This window comes from Mchenga conophoros, linkage group LG7 (genome assembly GCF_057382185.1).
Source record: "Mchenga conophoros isolate Kocher_MC1m ecotype Shallow Benthic linkage group LG7, M_conophoros_male_GT1.1, whole genome shotgun sequence".
In the NCBI taxonomy this organism is placed as follows: domain Eukaryota; kingdom Metazoa; phylum Chordata; class Actinopteri; order Cichliformes; family Cichlidae; genus Mchenga; species Mchenga conophoros.
This window is the reverse complement of record NC_140532.1, coordinates 26406955-26424905: the sequence shown is the minus strand read 5'-3', so window position 1 is coordinate 26424905 and position 17951 is coordinate 26406955. Positions and strand designations below refer to the sequence as shown.

The 17951-nt window shown below is 40.9% G+C and overlaps 2 protein-coding genes across 4 annotated transcripts in view; one reads left to right on the top strand and one right to left on the bottom strand.

Annotated features, from left to right (window-relative positions):
- The window catches only part of bcar1 (BCAR1 scaffold protein, Cas family member), a 46516-nt gene extending 36118 nt beyond the window's left edge, over nucleotides 1-10398 (top strand). For all 3 annotated transcript variants that reach the window (XM_085283147.1, XM_085283148.1, XM_085283146.1), the window contains exons 3-8: nucleotides 1149-1298; nucleotides 2009-2104; nucleotides 3918-4292; nucleotides 5555-6424; nucleotides 7692-7781; nucleotides 8822-10398. In XM_085283147.1, coding sequence (XP_085139273.1) covers nucleotides 1149-1298; nucleotides 2009-2104; nucleotides 3918-4292; nucleotides 5555-6424; nucleotides 7692-7781; nucleotides 8822-9367 — 2127 coding nt within the window. In that variant the 3' untranslated portion in view covers nucleotides 9368-10398. The remainder of the gene's footprint in view (nucleotides 1-1148; nucleotides 1299-2008; nucleotides 2105-3917; nucleotides 4293-5554; nucleotides 6425-7691; nucleotides 7782-8821) is intronic.
- Nucleotides 10399-10560: 162 nt separating this feature from the next.
- Nucleotides 10561-16248, bottom strand: LOC146570233 (uncharacterized). Its single transcript, XM_085283152.1, has 7 exons — nucleotides 15757-16248; nucleotides 14899-14953; nucleotides 14287-14483; nucleotides 13931-13988; nucleotides 12478-12593; nucleotides 12069-12179; nucleotides 10561-11451 (listed from the first exon to the last, which is right to left on the bottom strand). The coding sequence occupies exons 1-7, from the start codon at nucleotides 15901-15903 to the stop codon at nucleotides 11338-11340; spliced, it is 798 nt and encodes a 265-aa protein (XP_085139278.1). The 5' UTR covers nucleotides 15904-16248; the 3' UTR covers nucleotides 10561-11337.
- Between the last annotated feature and the right edge of the window lie 1703 nt (nucleotides 16249-17951).

The window sequence follows — 17951 nt, the reverse complement described above, 5'->3', positions numbered from 1 at the left end:
ACAGAGATTTGTCCAGATTCCTGGAATCTTTTGATGATGTTATGTATTGTAGACGATGAGATAGTCACTGTGAGGAACATTATTCTGAAACTGTTTTACAAATTATAGATGCAGTTTTTTGCAGATTGGTGAACATCTGCCCAAATTTATTTCTGAGGAACTTTGCATGTCTAAGATATTCTTTCATGTTACTGACGTCTTGCTAGTTAGCCTAATTAGTTGCAAAATTTCCCTCCAGCTGCTTCTTTTTAGTGCCAACTACCTTTGCAGCCTTTTGTTGCCTCCATCCCAACTTTTTTTTGACATTCTGCTGCCATCAATTCAATTCAGCTAATATTTTTCATGAAATATAAAATGTTGTAGTTTAAATATTTGGTATGTTTTCTATACTCTGTTGTGAATAAAATATTGGATTTTGGGATTAGCTGATGCTGCTTTTATAGATTTCACACAGGGTCTCAACAGGTTTCAAATTAGGTTTGTAGCAGTGTCTGTTACTCAAAGTCAGTGTTCTCTAACCTTGAGTCTGCTACTGCTGTTCTTGAGTGTTTATAGCGGAGCAAATGACATTTTTTGGTTCAATGCTGATGTTTTAATTGTGCCACTTTATTCAGGCGGTATGTGTGGGGCTCGGTTTGTTCTGATATATCCAGCACATGGAAATGTTGTGGAAATAAAGAGGAACGAATGGAGGAGGGAAGGATGAAAGGACAGCAGAACGGTGCTTTTGCTGTGCTATATTGAACAGCTGTTGTGGTTTCCCAGCCTGGCTGGTTGACTCTGTAGTCAAACCACATAATACACAGTTTAAACAGGCAAACAATGGGGCACTCCGGTTCCCACGACAACTATGACTGAGCCATTGCACTGTTTTTATTGCCCCATGTGCATCTGTGTGTCGGCAGCATGTTTTGATGAGACTGAGCACCCTTTAGTGTCTGTTCATTCAGTGTAAAGAAGCAGCAAACAGATAAGGGGTTGATCTTTGTTTGTGCTGAAATATTTTTGTTATATGCATTTAAAGATTTTCATGGTCTGAACTGAATATAAATTATCTCTGGCTGTGTTATCAGATTAATGTTTGTCATACAACTACAGCTCTCGGCCATTTTTGACTGACACACCTGCCTCTGTGCTTTTGCATTCAGGTGGTAGTTCCTACCCGTGTTGGACAGGTGTATGTGTACGACGCAGTGAAACCAGACCAGGATGAATATGACGTTCCGCCCAGACTTCAACCTCCAGCTCAGCCAGACATATATGACGTGCCGCCCACCCGGCAGCAATACAGCACACAGGTGAGGCTGCTCATTGTATGTGTGTGTTGTTGTTATCACACAGAAGCTATCACACGTTTCCAGGCAATCATCACGGTCCTTCAATTTTGCTTTAATAGGTTATTAAATAGGTTATTAAAATGGAATTAAACACACACACACACACACACACACACACACACACACACACACACACACACACACACACTATAAGTCAGTATATAGAAATTCCAATGCACAGATTTTACTCCTTTATTCCTAGCAGGTCATTATTTTGTTAGCAGTACTACTACAACAGTAATACTGTTGTATTACTCACTGGTTTGGCTGGACATTCATTTGGTTTCCACAGACTCAGTAGTAACTGGCCAAACTCCTGATGGAACTGATGGACATGAGCAAATTCCCGCCCTTAAATGCTCTGCTAGGTCTTTAGCTGCAGCTGTCTTTAGTTGCTGTTGTGTGTGGGTCTCTTCATTTTTGTCTTCAGTAACAGAAAAGTTTCTTTGTTTGGCTGAAATGAGGTGACTGACTTTGCATTAATGGATTTCTTTGCCTCAACAAACTCATGAGTAACTTTTTCAGTGGCTTCCTTCACCCCACAGCTTCAAACTGCAAACAGTTACATTCTCTTGCTTTGAAATGAGCTCAGCTCAGTCTGCAGCAACTATAAGTAATTATGATGCTATTTATTTATATAATAATTATGTCTGTCGCTTCTAAATGTTTAGGTGTATGACACTCCTCCCATGGTGATGAAGGGTCCCTCTGGTGGTCAAGATATATATGACACCCCTGCAAGCAGTGAGAAGAACCCACAGCAGATGGTAAGGATTTCGATTTGGGAGTTATCATGTAATATAACCATCTTACTGTCTTTCTGTAATTGTTTGATGCTGTGTTTGTGTGTACATGTCATAAGATATGACATAATCATTGGAAATGTACCCCCATTGCATCGACAGGGAAATAATTTTGGTAGTTTGATAACCTGTAGTAGACGTGCCGTACATTTCTGCAGTATTCAACTAAACAAAGTAGCTTGCACTTCACTCAGACTGGCTGTCAGTGCTGCAGAACTTTCTGCTGAGCTCAGTCCTGTCTGCGTGTTCAGACAGGTCGTCCTCCAGACTCTGCTCTTTACAACAGTGGTCCCTTTAAAACATGATATGGTAAATAACAGATAAAACCTGTAATATTTAAAACATAACCTTTTCAACTCATCTTTGATGGATGTCAAACTGAGTGGCACAGATTTCCCACTAGCAACAAGACTAACTGATTTTGAGTTACGATTTGTTTAGGAAATGACGTCAGTGTGTCACTGAGTAGGCAAATCAGCAAATGAAGTCTAACTTAGTGAAAATAGTTCAGTTTTGCTAAAACAGTGATTGATTCTATAAATGTTTTTACGGCACTGCACTGGTTTCAGAGAATTCTTTTCTTTTTTTTAAAAAATTCTCAAATTGTCACCAGTGTAACTCGTTGTCTTCTGTGTTCTGTTGGCTCTTTGACTCACATTCTGCAAACTGTATTTTAACTGTGCTGACCTTTATTCCATATTGCACCACAGGTAACAATGGAACTAGTTGGAACTAGATTAGTTTGAGGAGTGCGGCTGACATGAGCCCACTTGTACCAGAAACCTTCTTCTGTTCATTTGAAAGTTAATCACAGCATTCTGCATACTTTCCAGCTTGACTGCTCACAGTTTGAAGAGTGTTGCTGTCTGCCCGGGTGCAGCTGTTAGCAGGTGGCTGTGTAAACCTTACAACGAAGAAGCAAAAACAGAGCACCCAAAAACACAGTAATAAAAAAAGTATGCAAACAAGCATGAGTAGCAATCAAAGGCATCCTGTTAAAACATCTTTAATTTGTTTCTAATATGGATGCTAACAAAATGTAAATTACCGCCTCCTGACTGAAGAGCTGCATCTCTAAAAGTAAGATGTCAGGGTCATGATGATCGTGCGATATTCTCACCACTTATTATTATCTTACAAGAATGCTGCAGCCATGCAGTTCAGGTCTGCCACTTAACCATGTTTATAGTGGATAAAATTAGTCCTGAGGATGCCAGGATCAGGCCAAATTGTCAGCCATCTGATCTGATCTGATCTAAGACATGAATCCATACATGAAGAAGCAGGCCCTGATGTCTGTTTCTGGGATTACAGGAACATGCAGAAAGCATGGAGGCAGCCTAAACCTGCAGAAGAGCCACAAGAAGCTCTGTGCACGTTCAAAAGACAACTTGTGGATTTTGAAGACTTTAAAGACTCACTTCAATTATTGATCATATCGACAGATTTTTTTTAAAACTGCAATTTGTTGAAAGCAATTTGTTAAACATTATTCACTTCGTTATTTTTTAAAGTACTTTCCTCAAAGTGCCTAAAATGTGTTCATATTACTATATGAAATCATGCACCACGTAGCACATACCATTACAGTTGATTAATTAAATCTGTTTAAAAGTGTGATTAACACTAATCAGTGCAAGGAAGAGATGAAAGCAGTTTTATTCACACATTATAATAATAAATATGACACTTGTCTTTCATTTCATTTCATTTTTATTTATTTTAATGAGATCTTTATAAGATAAAGTGTTTTTACAAGACTTCTCTGTCGCTTCAGGTTTATGACTTCCCCCCATCAGTGAGTAAGGATGTCAGTGATGTTCAACCAATCAGAGAGGAGACGTATGATGTGCCACCTCACTTTGCCAAACTAAAGCCCCAAGTCCCCATCACTCCGGGCCCGTACTTACACAACAACCTCAGCAGCAATGATGACGAACCGCCAATTCCAGAGGATGTGTATGATGTCCCGCCCCCAATCCTGACTGATAAGCATTATCATAGGGACAGGAGTGGGGCCAGTCAGGCCCCTCAGCAGATCTATGACATCCCAGCTGTACTGCGTGTTGGCCAGGATGTCTATGACTTCCCCCGGGAACGAGAGGAGACGGGGGAGAGGGCTGAGCAGAATGTCTATGACGTGCCCCCACAGGTATGACAGCTACAGGGCCGGCTTGTTTAATCGCATGAAATCAAGTTTGTGTAAGATGTTCCATCATCATCATCATCATCATCGTCATCGCTATGCAGAGAGCACTGCTGGCTTTGTGACTCTGGCAGTGTGATGCTGTTGTGCTATTCAGACACACAGGAGCTCGCTCTTCAGTTAATGGTCTCGACAGCTTTATTCATGCAGACCCACAACAGTGACAGACAGAGCCGCGGTGCTTGTGTGATATTAATCACATGCTTCGTTGAACAGTATGTTAAGTGGTGTATAATATATGAGGTTGAACTTGTGGTTATTTTAATAACTACTTTAATAATTCAAAAGGCTGCATCCTATAAGTAGCTGTGTGAATGCAGCGATACACACACACGCACACACACACACGCACACAAACTGTCTTACTTTTAAAATGAAAATGAACGGCTCCAGCTGCTGTATGATGCTGCAGTTATGATAAACTCAGGTTTATCTCACCAAGAAGCTCAACATTGTGTACAAACCCAGGAGTTTAAACATTAGTAGTGTGTTAACCTGACCTGAAAACATAGTCTTCATTGAAGGCTTAACACAAAATAGTGTTTCAGTTATCGTTTATTCATTTTAGGCTAGAATTAATGTGAAGTTGTAGAGCCAAGTTGATAACAATTTCAGCGAGCTAAGTAACCCAAAGATGTATAAAAGACATGTAGTCATATGTTGCATGCCTATAATGTGATGTGACTAGGTCGGACTTATTAAGGCTGCCATTATAAGTCGTGCCACGGCTGCACATTCATGCATGAAGCCTACACTTAAGATGCCATCAGATTAAATGAATAATACACCCCACTCTTGGCAGTAAATCCAGCCGTTATTAAAAGCTGCTGTTTAATCCAAGCTGTGACTGCTGTTCAGCTAGCGTCTCTGCTGTCTGGCATTGCTCGTGGTTTCTAATGAAGGGCTGCTTTGCAGGCCTGCTGGTTTTCACAATTTTGTAATTGTCAGTTTAACTGTGGATCGGTTGATTTTTTTTCTACTCCTCAGTCATTTGCAAATAATTTTCTGTTTATTATTCCTTTTATTCTCTCTGTAATAACGTGTATGTATTATTTTATTTATCTATTTATTTAGTCTTGTTTCCTTGTAAAAAAATAATAAGACCATCAATGCATGATTGTTTTACTGATGAAACTAACGCAGTTAGCTTAGCACACAATCAGGAAATGGGTGACTTGATTCTAATGCTACGCTAATGTGTTTTGCAGGTTGTACGTGATGCCCAGTCAGCCAGTGAAGAGCTGTCCATGTCTTTCAAGCGGCTGTCTGCCTCAAGCACAGGAAGCACAAGGAGCAATCACTCTGCTTCTTCATTAGATATGGTTCCTGTCCGCGACACCACCTCGCTTCCTGCTCCTGGCTCCATTCCAGGGAAACCCCTGGTCTTGGAAATGGATCAGGCCATGGAACGTCTGTCTCGTCTTCAGCAAGCTGTTGAGTCCAGTGTTTCCTTCATGATGTCATTCATCACAGGCAACTGGAGAAGCCCGGCTCATCTTGAAGGAAACCTCCCAGCCATTCATCAGGCTGCCGACAGGGTGCGTACCACTGTCCGAGATTTCTTAGAATTTGCCCGAGGCGCCGTGGCGAATGCTGCCCAGGCCACAGACCGCTCACTGCAGGCCAAACTGGGCCGCCAGGTCGGGAAGATGGAGGAGATCTTCCAGAATTTGATTCGACATAGTCAGAGCTTAGACGCTATTTCTTGGTCACACGCAGCACTCACAGCACCACCGCCGGGAGGGGATGACTTAGATCGACTGATCATGACGGCGCGAGGTATCCCTGACGATGCCAAGCAGCTTGCTTCTTTTCTCCATGGCAACGCTTCACTGCTCTTTAAAAAGACCACTCGCCAGCAGCAAATGCCTCTTCCTCCTATCCCAGGGGAGCTTAGTGGTCACACAACAGGATCTGGAAGTGGAAGCTATCAAGGAGGGGAGAAAGTGAACATTCAGTCACGGCCCCTTCCCTCCCCACCAAAGTTTACTGCTGCAGAAGAAGAGGAAGGTGTGGAGAGACCATATGAGACCACAGAGGAAGGATGGATGGAGGACTATGACTACGTACATCTGCAGGTACACACAGACACAGATTTGAGCCCTTTACAATAACAGGAATCACATATTAGCTTGGCAGTGTGACTGTATGTTTACATTAGCACATTTAGAAAATCCGCTCAGATTTGGCACTGATTGTACCAGAGCTCCCAAAGCTCCACACATCTGAAGCATCTGCTAATGATTCAGTTATAGGAGGCTGGTGGTAGAGAGAGACAGCCTACGTATATAAATAACATAAGCAGAATCATATCAGTTCACCATTTTTCCTGCTTCTACAGCAGCTACTCACTACTGCTGGCTTGAGTGTCCCAAGAGACTTACTGTTTCAGTAGTCGTCAGGTCCAGTCACTCGGCCATAATGGTTTCAATCATTGTTTGGTCTTTAAACTTGTCTGTTTGACTACAGGGACTTAATGTTTGCTGCACTTAATTCCTAAAACCCCCTGCATGTCCAAGACCATCACATGAAGCCTTGCTATGCGTCATGAGTGTTTCCCTGCAGAAACGAAGTGTCAAATCACGGCTCTGCGTAAAAAAAGTCTCCTCTGTAATTGCAGCTTTAACTGGTACAAGCGTGTGAATGAATCTGAGTTTTCTGTGAGCAGCTGCTCTCCATTTCCTAAAACGCTCTGTGGTTTATGGGTGTCACAGTGGTGCAGTCGTTAGCACTGTCTCTCCACCAGAGAGAGAACTGGGCTCATGGCAGATTCCTACCTCTCCCTGAGCCCAGTTCTGCTGGAGGTTTCTTCCTGTTAGTAGGGAGTTTTTCCTTCCCACTTTCACCAAGTGTTTGCTCACAGGGGGTTGACTGATTGTTGGGATTCTCTATGTATTACTGTACGGTCTTTACCTTACAATATAAAGTGGGTAGAGGCAACAGATGTGATTTGGTGCTGTATAAATAAAACTGAATTGAATTGATCACACTTTGGTTCTGACCACTTACACAGCCATGACTTAAGAATTATTCTTTACTGTGTTTACTATGTCACATTGTTTGAAACAACACTTCCGGAAAAAATACCAAATGCTCATTAAACAGTGAAAACATTACAAGTGAGGCTGTAAGACTGTACTACACATTTTCTAATCAAAGAAGTCTCTGACAAGTATTTTAGCAAGACTAAGAAAAATATAAGAGGGAAAATGGTGCTCCAGCACTGATCGATCACTTCCTGTTTGTCACCAACAAAGACGTGTTTTAGATTGAGTGGTGTGTGTGTCTCTATGGGTGGGTGTACATGTAGTGTACTAACTGTGTGTCTATATGCTGATCTGTCAGGGAAAGGAAGAGTTTGAGAAGAACCAACGACAGCTGCTGGAGAAAGGCAACATTATCCGAAACAATAAGACACAGCTGGAGCAGCAGCAGGTACGTGTCTGTAGGACACCTCAGTGTGAGGACACCGGAGGAGCTGAGGATCAAAACACCGAGCTTCGGTGGACCATCTGCTTCTCCTCGCGAGCTGCCTCCTGTCTCCTACGCTACACCTCTACCTTCACTGTGCCTTACTGGTTCTTACATTTCTTTGACAAAGTCAGACCAAATAACAGTAAACAAATAAACTGCTTCAGTGGTTCTTAATAACTGAGGGACAAATGACCTCCAACACCAGCTCTCACACACACACACACACACACACACACACACACACACACACACACACACTGTACATTTGTTACAAAGCTTTGAACTGTGTATGAAATTCTTTTGATTTGGATTTGGATTCATCACTACAAGCGACCCACTGGAGGTGGGAGTGCGAACTTTCACATGGCAACAATGAACAAAGGAAACCGACAATTCAATTCAATTTTATTTATATAGCGCCAAATCACAACAAAAGTCGCCTCAAGGCGCTTCATACACAAGCTTCGAACACAACCCAGATTTCAGAGCAAACGCCATTGCTCCAAATTGTTTACACTACAGCCTGCATTCATTTAATTATTCATTATTTATTATACTCTGTGCACTCTCTGCCTGCAATTTAGACTCATCAGTTAATCTAACCTCCCTGATTTGTAAGCCAGAGTTATGGAGGGCCGTGAAAATGCAGAGCAAATGTCACACAGAAAGGCCCTAACTGAGCAGGACTGCTTGCTGCTCCAGCAGCCAGCAGCGTTGGCCAACATGTGATTTTTCACTTTTAGCTGTTGCTTGCTGAAATAGAAAACAGTACGAGTTTTTAGTGGCAGCTTTTCTAGAAAGTAAAATCTGTCAGAGTTTGGTGGCTTAGTGTTTTGTTCAACCCAGAGCTTTAGTATTTAGTAGGTCAGTATGAACAGAACAGGCACAAATCTCAGAGAGGACTTTTGTTGGACAATTTAAAACAACGGAAAGAAATTCTAACTTGTTGTCATTGCAGATTCTAGTTATTAACTGTGTCTTCATTCTTTATCATCTTCCAGATTAAACAGTTTGAGCGTTTGGAGCAGGAGGTCAGCCGGCCAATCAACAACGACATGACCGGTTGGGTTCCATCCGCACACAACTCTCTGGCAAACTACCTGGCCCAGAACGGCTCTGGAGGCCCCGCCTCCTCCAAGTTGTGCCACGGTGACCGTCAGCTTATTCTCTTCTATCAAGAGCAATGCGAGCAGAACGTCACCACGGTGACAAATGCCATCGATGCCTTTTTTACTGCTGTCAACTCCAACCAGCCACCAAAGATCTTTGTGGCACACAGCAAGTTTGTCATTCTCAGCGCACACAAGCTGGTCTTCATTGGTGACACGCTGTCACGCCAGGCCAAATCTCCAGAAGTGAGGGCACGGGTAGCCCAAAGCAGCAACAGCCTCTGTGAAAAACTCAAAGACATTGTGATCAGTACGAAGACAGCAGCACTTCAGTATCCTTCCCCTGGAGCCTCCAGAGAGATGACAGAGAAGGTGAGGGAGCTTGCAGGGTGTACTCAGCATTTAAGGATGGTTCTGGGACAGCTCTTAGTGATGTAGAGGCAGAGGGGGAGGAGGAAAACAAACCAAACAGTGACTGAAATATTCCAGAACCTCGGAGCAGTGAATCTTCGCAGTAACACTGGGCAGACAACCCTCTGTACCCCATACAGCACTAACTAGGAGAACCTGGAGTTTGCTGGATCACAAAGTGCTGCACAAAACCCTGAACACCCTTCAGGTGTGTGAGGAGTCCCGTGTGCCTCTACAGGATGAGGCTTGCTATCTCTTACAGTCCTGGCATGCATGGAAATCCTGAGTGATCCTGTCCTTGGGGTCTGGGACCCTGTTTCGGACCGGGAGCACCAATTTTACTCCCATCCTTCGCTTCCTCCCTGTGCTGCCTTTCACTGGGACCATTTCATCCCATTTCCACTCTGCACTTTTTATTCTAGACAAAAAAAAAAAAAAAAAAACATTTTCTCGTCAGTGGGCTGGGCCATAGGCTGTAAAATAATCAGTGTAAATATTTAAGTTACCTATGTATTCAGAAAATCAGAAAAAAGAAGACTATAGCACTTGCAGTGCATACACGTAAGAAAAGATGGGAACATAACTGTAGTTTTTAGACAGAACATCAGTAACTGTCATATTGCTATACCGTATAATTAAAATGTAATATGGCTCTGATTCTCGATCCTAATATAATTATTGTTATGGATGTGTAAATTGCAGATGATATGTATGACTCTGTGTTGTCGAATGTCGGAATGCTTTTCCATCCCCAATACAGGCAAACTTTCCAAACCCCACACAGGAGCACGCCGTGTGTGTCTGAGCCGTCTGAGGCTTGCTGAGTTGTCCACTCTGCATCCGGTTCCCCCCGAGCACACAACGCTGCTGCCAAAACATGCCGACATAGCCGTGCAGGTGCGGGACTGCAGATGCGATTATTTCCACGCCATCTAAGATGTTTATTTTAATTTTATTTTATTTTTGAAAACTGTATGTATTTTTTAATAGGCATGTAAAAGTCAAAAGGAATGAGAGTTTAAAGACAGCAAATGCAATTAAACCTGCATTTCCTTTTCTCTGGTCTCGTCATATTGTGTATTTTTTATTATTAAATAGTTGAAAATGATACGTAGTGTCAGACTCACTACTGGAATTACCTGAGAAAATGCAGGCAGTTTGCACAGGTATCTGTTTTGCCATAATTTCCTAATAACCAAAGATGATCTCAGTTCTATGTATAAACGTCAAAGGTCTCAGTCTGCTACACGTGGTCAGCTATCAGATTTCTCTCTCGGCAAGAGAAAATTAGTAGATCTTCTTTTTTTTTTTTTAAGGTTAAAGGAAAACTGTCTCGTTATATTTTTATGACATTGAAGAAAGACTAATGGGAATGTGACAGGTTGGGAACAAAACCGGTTTATCACTTTATTACAGAAGCAAACATGTAGAGTAAAATTATTTCCCCAGCTGTTAGCACTCATGTTTATAATAATATCTGTTACTACAGAGCATTTGGAAGCCACAGCCTTTGTGAAAGACAACACAGACGCCTTAACAACCATCTGAAGTTCAAATGTTGTTCATTCCAGTGCTAATTTTCTCTGTATACCATCATTTCTATGCCACCTCCAAACTATAAACTCTGCTTACTGGCTGAAATGCTTATAGAGATGTTAATATGATTAATGAATCTTTACATATAATACTGTCTGAAATTTCAGATTAAATTTTATTCCACTGTAGGAAATTATTGTCTCCCCGCAATGAAAACAGACAAATTTCTAAGCATGGCCAGATTATAGATCGTGAAGTCATTTCATTTCCTCTCTGGTGAACCGTGGCCAGCAGTTCAGTTTGCAGAAAGCTTCTAGTACATGTTAAAAAAAAGAAAAGAATAAAATTAATTAAAAAAATCTCCTCCTCAATGCTTTATTATGTTTATATTCGTGTATGTTTTTTCTCATTTGAATTTTAACCTGAAAACATTGTCTATTAGCCTGGTTTTGACATGACGGCTACCAGGGGATGGTGTTGCCCTGCCAGTCCAGAAGCATCCCGCTGTCTTTGTTGCTAAGTGACGATATCACACTAAGCATGCCAAGTACGCTGTCCACGGTGGTCAAAGGAGCCTGTGGGAGACAACAGACACACAAAAGAAGAAAGTCACTGGAAAGGAAGCGGCTGGATCAGAACAAGCTTTATGATTTCTAATATGGGGAAGGCTAACAAGCTAAACGCTAAAAATGAAGTTTATTTTTGTTTGCAGTTTCAAGATTAGAGATTTAAAATGATCATTATTGGAGAAAAGGATGGTCGTGGTGTGGTTGTTAGCACTTTCATCTCATATCAACATTGATATTATGTAAAATGTAATTGGATTATCAAAAATAAATCAGAAAACAGAATCGGTGAGTGTTTCATGCTGTGTTTGTCTTTTTATTACTAAGCTGCTCTTACTTACCCTGAACTTACAATAATGCATCCAAATGTATAAATCTCAGAGCTAGTACAAGCAGTGATGTAATGCTAGGACTTACATTACGCTTGTCTAGTGAAACGTACAACGATATAAGGTTTTACATAAGCACAGTACTTGTTTGACCTAAAAGAACTTTCTGGAATCTGTAACAGAGATTTGGTGGGTTTCAGCAAATGTGATTGTTTCATATGAAAGCTGTTTAAAGGAAAACCATAATGTTTAAATGTATTCACTGAATAAAGTATTTTAAAGTTTTCATCACGTCACCTTTTCTCCTCCCATCTCAGTTTGGACCCAGCCTGGGTGTATGGCTGTCACCACTATATTGTGAGTCTTGAAGTCTTCGGCTTGACAGCGAGTCAGCATGTTCAGTGCTGCCTGATGACAGGAGAAACAGCACATTTCTTTATTGTTAAGCGTAATACAAACATATAAGTATTACACTTATTGAAATTATTATTAATTATTAATCAATACAGGTGTCTAAAGCCAAACAACTGAACCACATGATGCTTTAATTACTGCGTGTCAAGCTCCTTTCACTGAATCTGGTCTATGTCATTGAATCACAGTTACTTATTAAAATGTTAGTAAAGAAAAACTCTAAAAGATAAGCACAGACAGAATAAACAAGTTTAGGAAGAAAGTCAGGATATTTGATTCTTTTTAACAGTACCTTGCTTATTCTATAAGGATACATCTGTGCTGCTGAGAAGGTCTCTGGACATTTCTCTATGGATGAAATAGCTGTGGAGATGTTGATGATGGCTGAGCTGCAGGCAGTTTTATTATCTAAGACAAAGTGGGACAAACAGATTAGCATCATGACTGGGAAACGAAAAGAACTGTGTGTGTGAGGATAGTTTGCATCTCTGAACCTGCACCAACCAACACGTTCTGTGATGCAATCCACCTGCGAAAGAATTCAAATCTATTTACTTTTGTAAATGTATTAATGCAGAGAAAACGCTCCACTCTTCTTTAAGTATAACTGTCTAGAATTCTGCATATTCTGTCGTATTTTCTAGTCCTATTCAGGAAAGGATCTGGCGAGATTACACCTCTCTGCTGACAAACTGTGTGTGCCCCCAGAAGATCCGGAGTGGCTTGATGGATGGATATAACGGTTGTATTAATGTCTTTCATTCATTGACAATTGAAGAATATTTAATTTCTTTGCTTTGAGCAAATCTTGGGTTTTTGGATCGCACTATGAAGCTCCGTCTGCTCAGTGTTGCAGCATTAGTCTGAATGTGAGCAGAGTGCAGCCCTGTACTCTCAGTTCATCCTGCTGCTTCTATCAGCAGTCAGATAATTAATAAACACCAGTGACCCACTTCCATTGGCAGCCATACGTGCCCATGCCGATCATGAGCTGTTTCTCTCCTCCACACTTTACTTTTCCATTCCGGTACAAAATAATCGCCATTTAAACGTTACTCTGTCTCTCTTCTACAAGGTGTCTTTGTCGTGTCTTCCTTCACTCATCTCCAACCAGTTGCAGCAATTGGTTGGCCGCTGCTCCCTGACCCTGGCTCTGTTGGAGGTTTCTTCCTGTGAAAAGGGAGTTTTTCCTTCCCACTGTCGGCAAGCGCTTGCTCATAGAGGTTGTCTGATTGTTGGGATTCTCTATGTATTACTGTAGGGTCCTTACTTTACAATATAAAGTGTCTTGAGGCAACCATTGTTGTGATTTGGCAATTGAATTGAATTGAACTGGCTTTAGGAGGTGGATAACTTGCAGCTAGGCAAATCTTCAACTCAGCTTTTTGTAAATTGGATATAATCTCATATTAACTCTTATCAGGCAAGCTAATCCCATTACTTTAATATGAAAGCTCAAATGGACCCCTGTACTGCCAAGCCGGGGTACCACTCACACATTTACAACACATTATTTCGTGCCTTTGAATTTTGCTTGTCATGCACACAGGACATTTGGGCTTAATTATTTTGCCTGCTTATAATTCAAAGTTATGGGGATCAAATCACTGACCTTCTGACCAAATAACCTAGTCACAGTTGCAGTGAGATGGAGCATGAAACCATAAGTATGTACTCACTCCACTGAGTGTTTTCCCAATGATGGTATCCTACATTCAACATAACATGAAAGAACAGATACATACCATTGCCCTTTGCAGAAGAATCCCTCTGTGCTGCTTTTTTCAGGAGTGGAAGAAACATCTGAAAGTACAAAACTTACAGTTTACATGTGTGAAATTATAGCACATTTAAAAAATAAAATAAAATGAAAGATGTGAAATAAAAATGTGAAACTCCCATCAAATATGTTAAACCTAAGAAATGAGTCTGTTTCAAAAATGTAATGTAAGGAGTAAAAAGTAGAGGTGTTTGGGTAAAAATCTGGGAAGTGAAAGTACAATGTTCTCAGAACATGAAATACTCAAAGCACAAATACCTGAAAATTCTACTTGCGTAACAAAGTATTTGTACTTCCCACGTCTGCAGAGAACAAACCAACCTTTGCAATGGTAAATGGTCCAACCACATTGGTTTCATACACCTCCATCATGTCGTTTTTCTTGGTAGCAGATAATGCTCCTGACAAGGCCGGTTTCCTAATACCAGCATTGTTGATAAGGATATTCAACCCAGCATCCCCGATCTGATCTTGCACAGCCTGCACAGCAGCTGAGATACTTTCCTCATCTGCAACATCTACAGGTAGATGTATAGAAATACAAATCATAATGACCAAGGTCTTTTGAATGTCAAAAAAAAACTGTGGAAGATTATGAGTTTAAAAAAAAGGTTTCATTTCTATGTATGTATTTGCCTTTGAATCTCAGATTCTCAAGTGAATATTTCAACACTTCCATTATTATGTGAGAGGCCTGATGAGATTAAAGTAAGGCACTATCAAAAACCTGAGTGCACCCGTAGTGGGAAGGTTCTCAGATTTTAATAACTAAGTTGTAAGTAAGAAATCAGTGCATAGACTCAGCAACACTTCCAGAATTCACTGTCTGTGAGCCTCCAGTGTTTTAGTGTCATAATTGGAAATGTTTCAGCACACATTTGGAAATGGTGTTGGAAGTGTATGCAGAGTTAAATGAAGGCGGATTGTTTTTACCTAGCTTGATTATAGTGATCTTTCCAGGATGTCGGGTGGTTAACTGTCTCAGTGCCTGAAGGGAACAGAAAGAATATATATAAATATTTATGTTGTTATTCCATGAAATCACGTCTATAGCCAGTGACTCACAACAGAAATGATTGATGTGCATACAAATCTAAGGCTTGTCCTCAGGAATTCCAGATTCCAAAGCAACAGTGTAAGGAGAACGTGTATGTACAGTTAAGATGTTAACTGTCAATAGCAAATGTATTGTCCAACAATCTGTGACTGAAGGGAAATAAATGAACAACCCGGAGAATGCAGCAACACTTAAATTGAGAACACAACTAATGCACACCGATTTGTTGCAGACCTTATATACACTTTTCACTGTTTCGTAGTGATCAAAACTGACATATCAAGTTGCCTTCAACAGCTTTGCTACATCTTTTGCTTCTGTGCTGAAAATGGAGCCTGCGAGAGAAGTTTTGCAGCCAGACCCCCGTAGAGTTAGCCGTGCTACACCGTCACACTTTGAAACCAAATGAAAGATGTTTATACCAAATTTGTTGACTAGTTTTAGACTATTAGGTTAGCTTAGGCCTTGTAAAATGAAAATGGACCCCTCTTCATACTTTCATGACTTTTTTTATGTTGTATTCTCATAATTACAAGTTATCTGCAGATGCTGACAATAACAACATAACAATTTATTTACAATACAAAGTTGTGTTGTTGTGATTTGGCACTATATAAGTAAAATAAGTGAAATGAACAGATGATACACAGTCAACCTTCACATGTGTGCATGTGAGGGTTGCTCTAGCAGTTGATGTGAGAACCACAAGAAGCATTTATGTGTAACAGTCTCACCTCAGTTCTGCTTCCTTCAGGCTCTCTGGAGCAGGCATAGATGTGAGCCTCTTGTCCTGTCGTCTCTGCCAGCTGTTTCACCAGCTCCAAACCAAGGCCTCTGTTGGCCCCTGTCACTAAAATGTTCCCTTTCAGTTCCACTGGCATGTTGGCTGATCCGCTGGTCAAACAGTAGCTCCTGCCTGACTATTCTTTTGAGAGTAACTGAGCATGTGTTAGAGTGTGCTGCCGCTGTTGCACCATTTGAAAAAAAAAAAACACCTTGTGTGTGACAACATAAGGTGGCTTGCAAAAGTATTCGGCCCCCTTGAACTTTCCCACATTTTGTCACATTACAGCTACAAACATGAATCAATTTTATTGAAAGACCACGTGAAAGACCAACACAAAGTGGTGTACACGTGAGAAGTGGAACGAAAATCTTACATGATTCCAAACATTTTTTACAAATAAATAACTGAAAAGTGGGTGACTGGGTGTTTTGTCACCTATTCCATTACTACTGCCAGCCAACACCAGAAAACCTATAGATTTTTATAAGCCAGTTTACAGCTTTTTCTTTTCAGAGTGCATAGTTAGCGATAGGATTTAAAGTATCCAAATGATGTACATTAAAAATTATTAAAAAGACTGTAATAGTGTCAAGACTATAAATATGTGGAAAGTGTGAGGTTGACCACTGCTGGAGAAAGATGAAGTTACCCAATGGCCAAACACAAAAAAAGAAGAAATGGCCTCATCCAGTCTTAGAAAACACAGTTTTGACAGAATCTAAAGTGAAAGATGTACACTAATGAAAAAGGGATCATCTCAGTCCAAAGACTTAAGAAGACTAATGTTTAATTTGTAATATTTATTACAAGATTACAAGGTAACATTATTATTATGTTCTTGTCAGTGCATATGCCCAAAGGTTGGATGTCCGAAGAGAAAGAGGAATTCTGGAGTAAGCTGGGAGAAAAAAGTTGTGGCTTTCTTACCTAATGCTCTCTAGTGTTTCGCCAGCAGAGCCAGATATTTTCTTCAGACTGTTCAAAAATAGCATTTATGATGAAATTGCTGAAGGCACAAGCTTTAAAGACAGGACAAGCAGTTTTGAAGTCAAATCTGAATCTGTCGTCAGAAGTTTATTAATAAATTTCAAAGTGTTTTCAGCAAGGGCACACAGTACACCCGGCCTGGCGAGGCAAAGCTGGAGTGTCGGACTGCAGCTTGTCGGTCTGGTGACTCAAACGGGCTCTCCTCCACACTGTCCTCATTTATAAAGTGCTTTACAAAGCTGGACATTACAGCTAACAACTGGAGTTTCAGTGCTGCTAGCCAAATAGGACGAGTCAATTACTGCCAAAGAGACAGACAGTGAAGGTGGAAGTATATCCTCAGTGTCTTAACATAAAACTCATTGTTGCAGCAAGTGGGGCAGCACAAATGTAATCCCCTTAAAGTGATGTTAACTAATGTAAGTGAAGGAAACGGCTTCCAGGGCCTAATCCGTGGATCGGCTTCCTCCGAGGCGTGGGCGTCTATCAGCAGAGATTGTACCTTCACCTATCAGCAGAGATTGTCCCTTAATCTGTAACACAGTCAAATATATTCTCAAGTAACATTCAAGCATGCCATTCAGCGTGTTAGTACGAGCTCGGGAGCATAATGTCCTGAAACGACTCCCATCAGTTCATCTGCACGTAGCTGGATTTGAGCAGACAGTATGTCTGAACACCTCAGACTTCATTCGGCTGCTTCTGTCCTGTGTCACATCATCAATAAACACTAGTGTCCCAGTGCCACTGGCAGCCATACACCCCAAACCATCACACTGTTTTACAGATGATGTGATTTGGATCGTGAGCTGTTCCACACCTTCTCCATACTTTTTTCTTGCCATCATTCTGGTCGAGGTTGATCTTGGTTTCATCTGTACAAAGAATATTTTTCCAGTACTGTGCTGGCTTTATTAGATGTTTCTAGCAAAGTCCAATCTAGCCTTTCTATTCTTGAGGCATATGAGTGGCTTCCCCTTTGCAGTGAATCCTCTGTATTTACTTTAATGCAATCTTCTCTTTATGGTAGATATGGATGTTGATATGCTTACCTCCCAGAAAGTGGTGTTCATTTTTATGGCTTTTAGGGTTTAGGGATTTTATGGCTTGATCCACCACAACTGTGTTCTGTGGACGTCCAAGTCTTTTTGCATT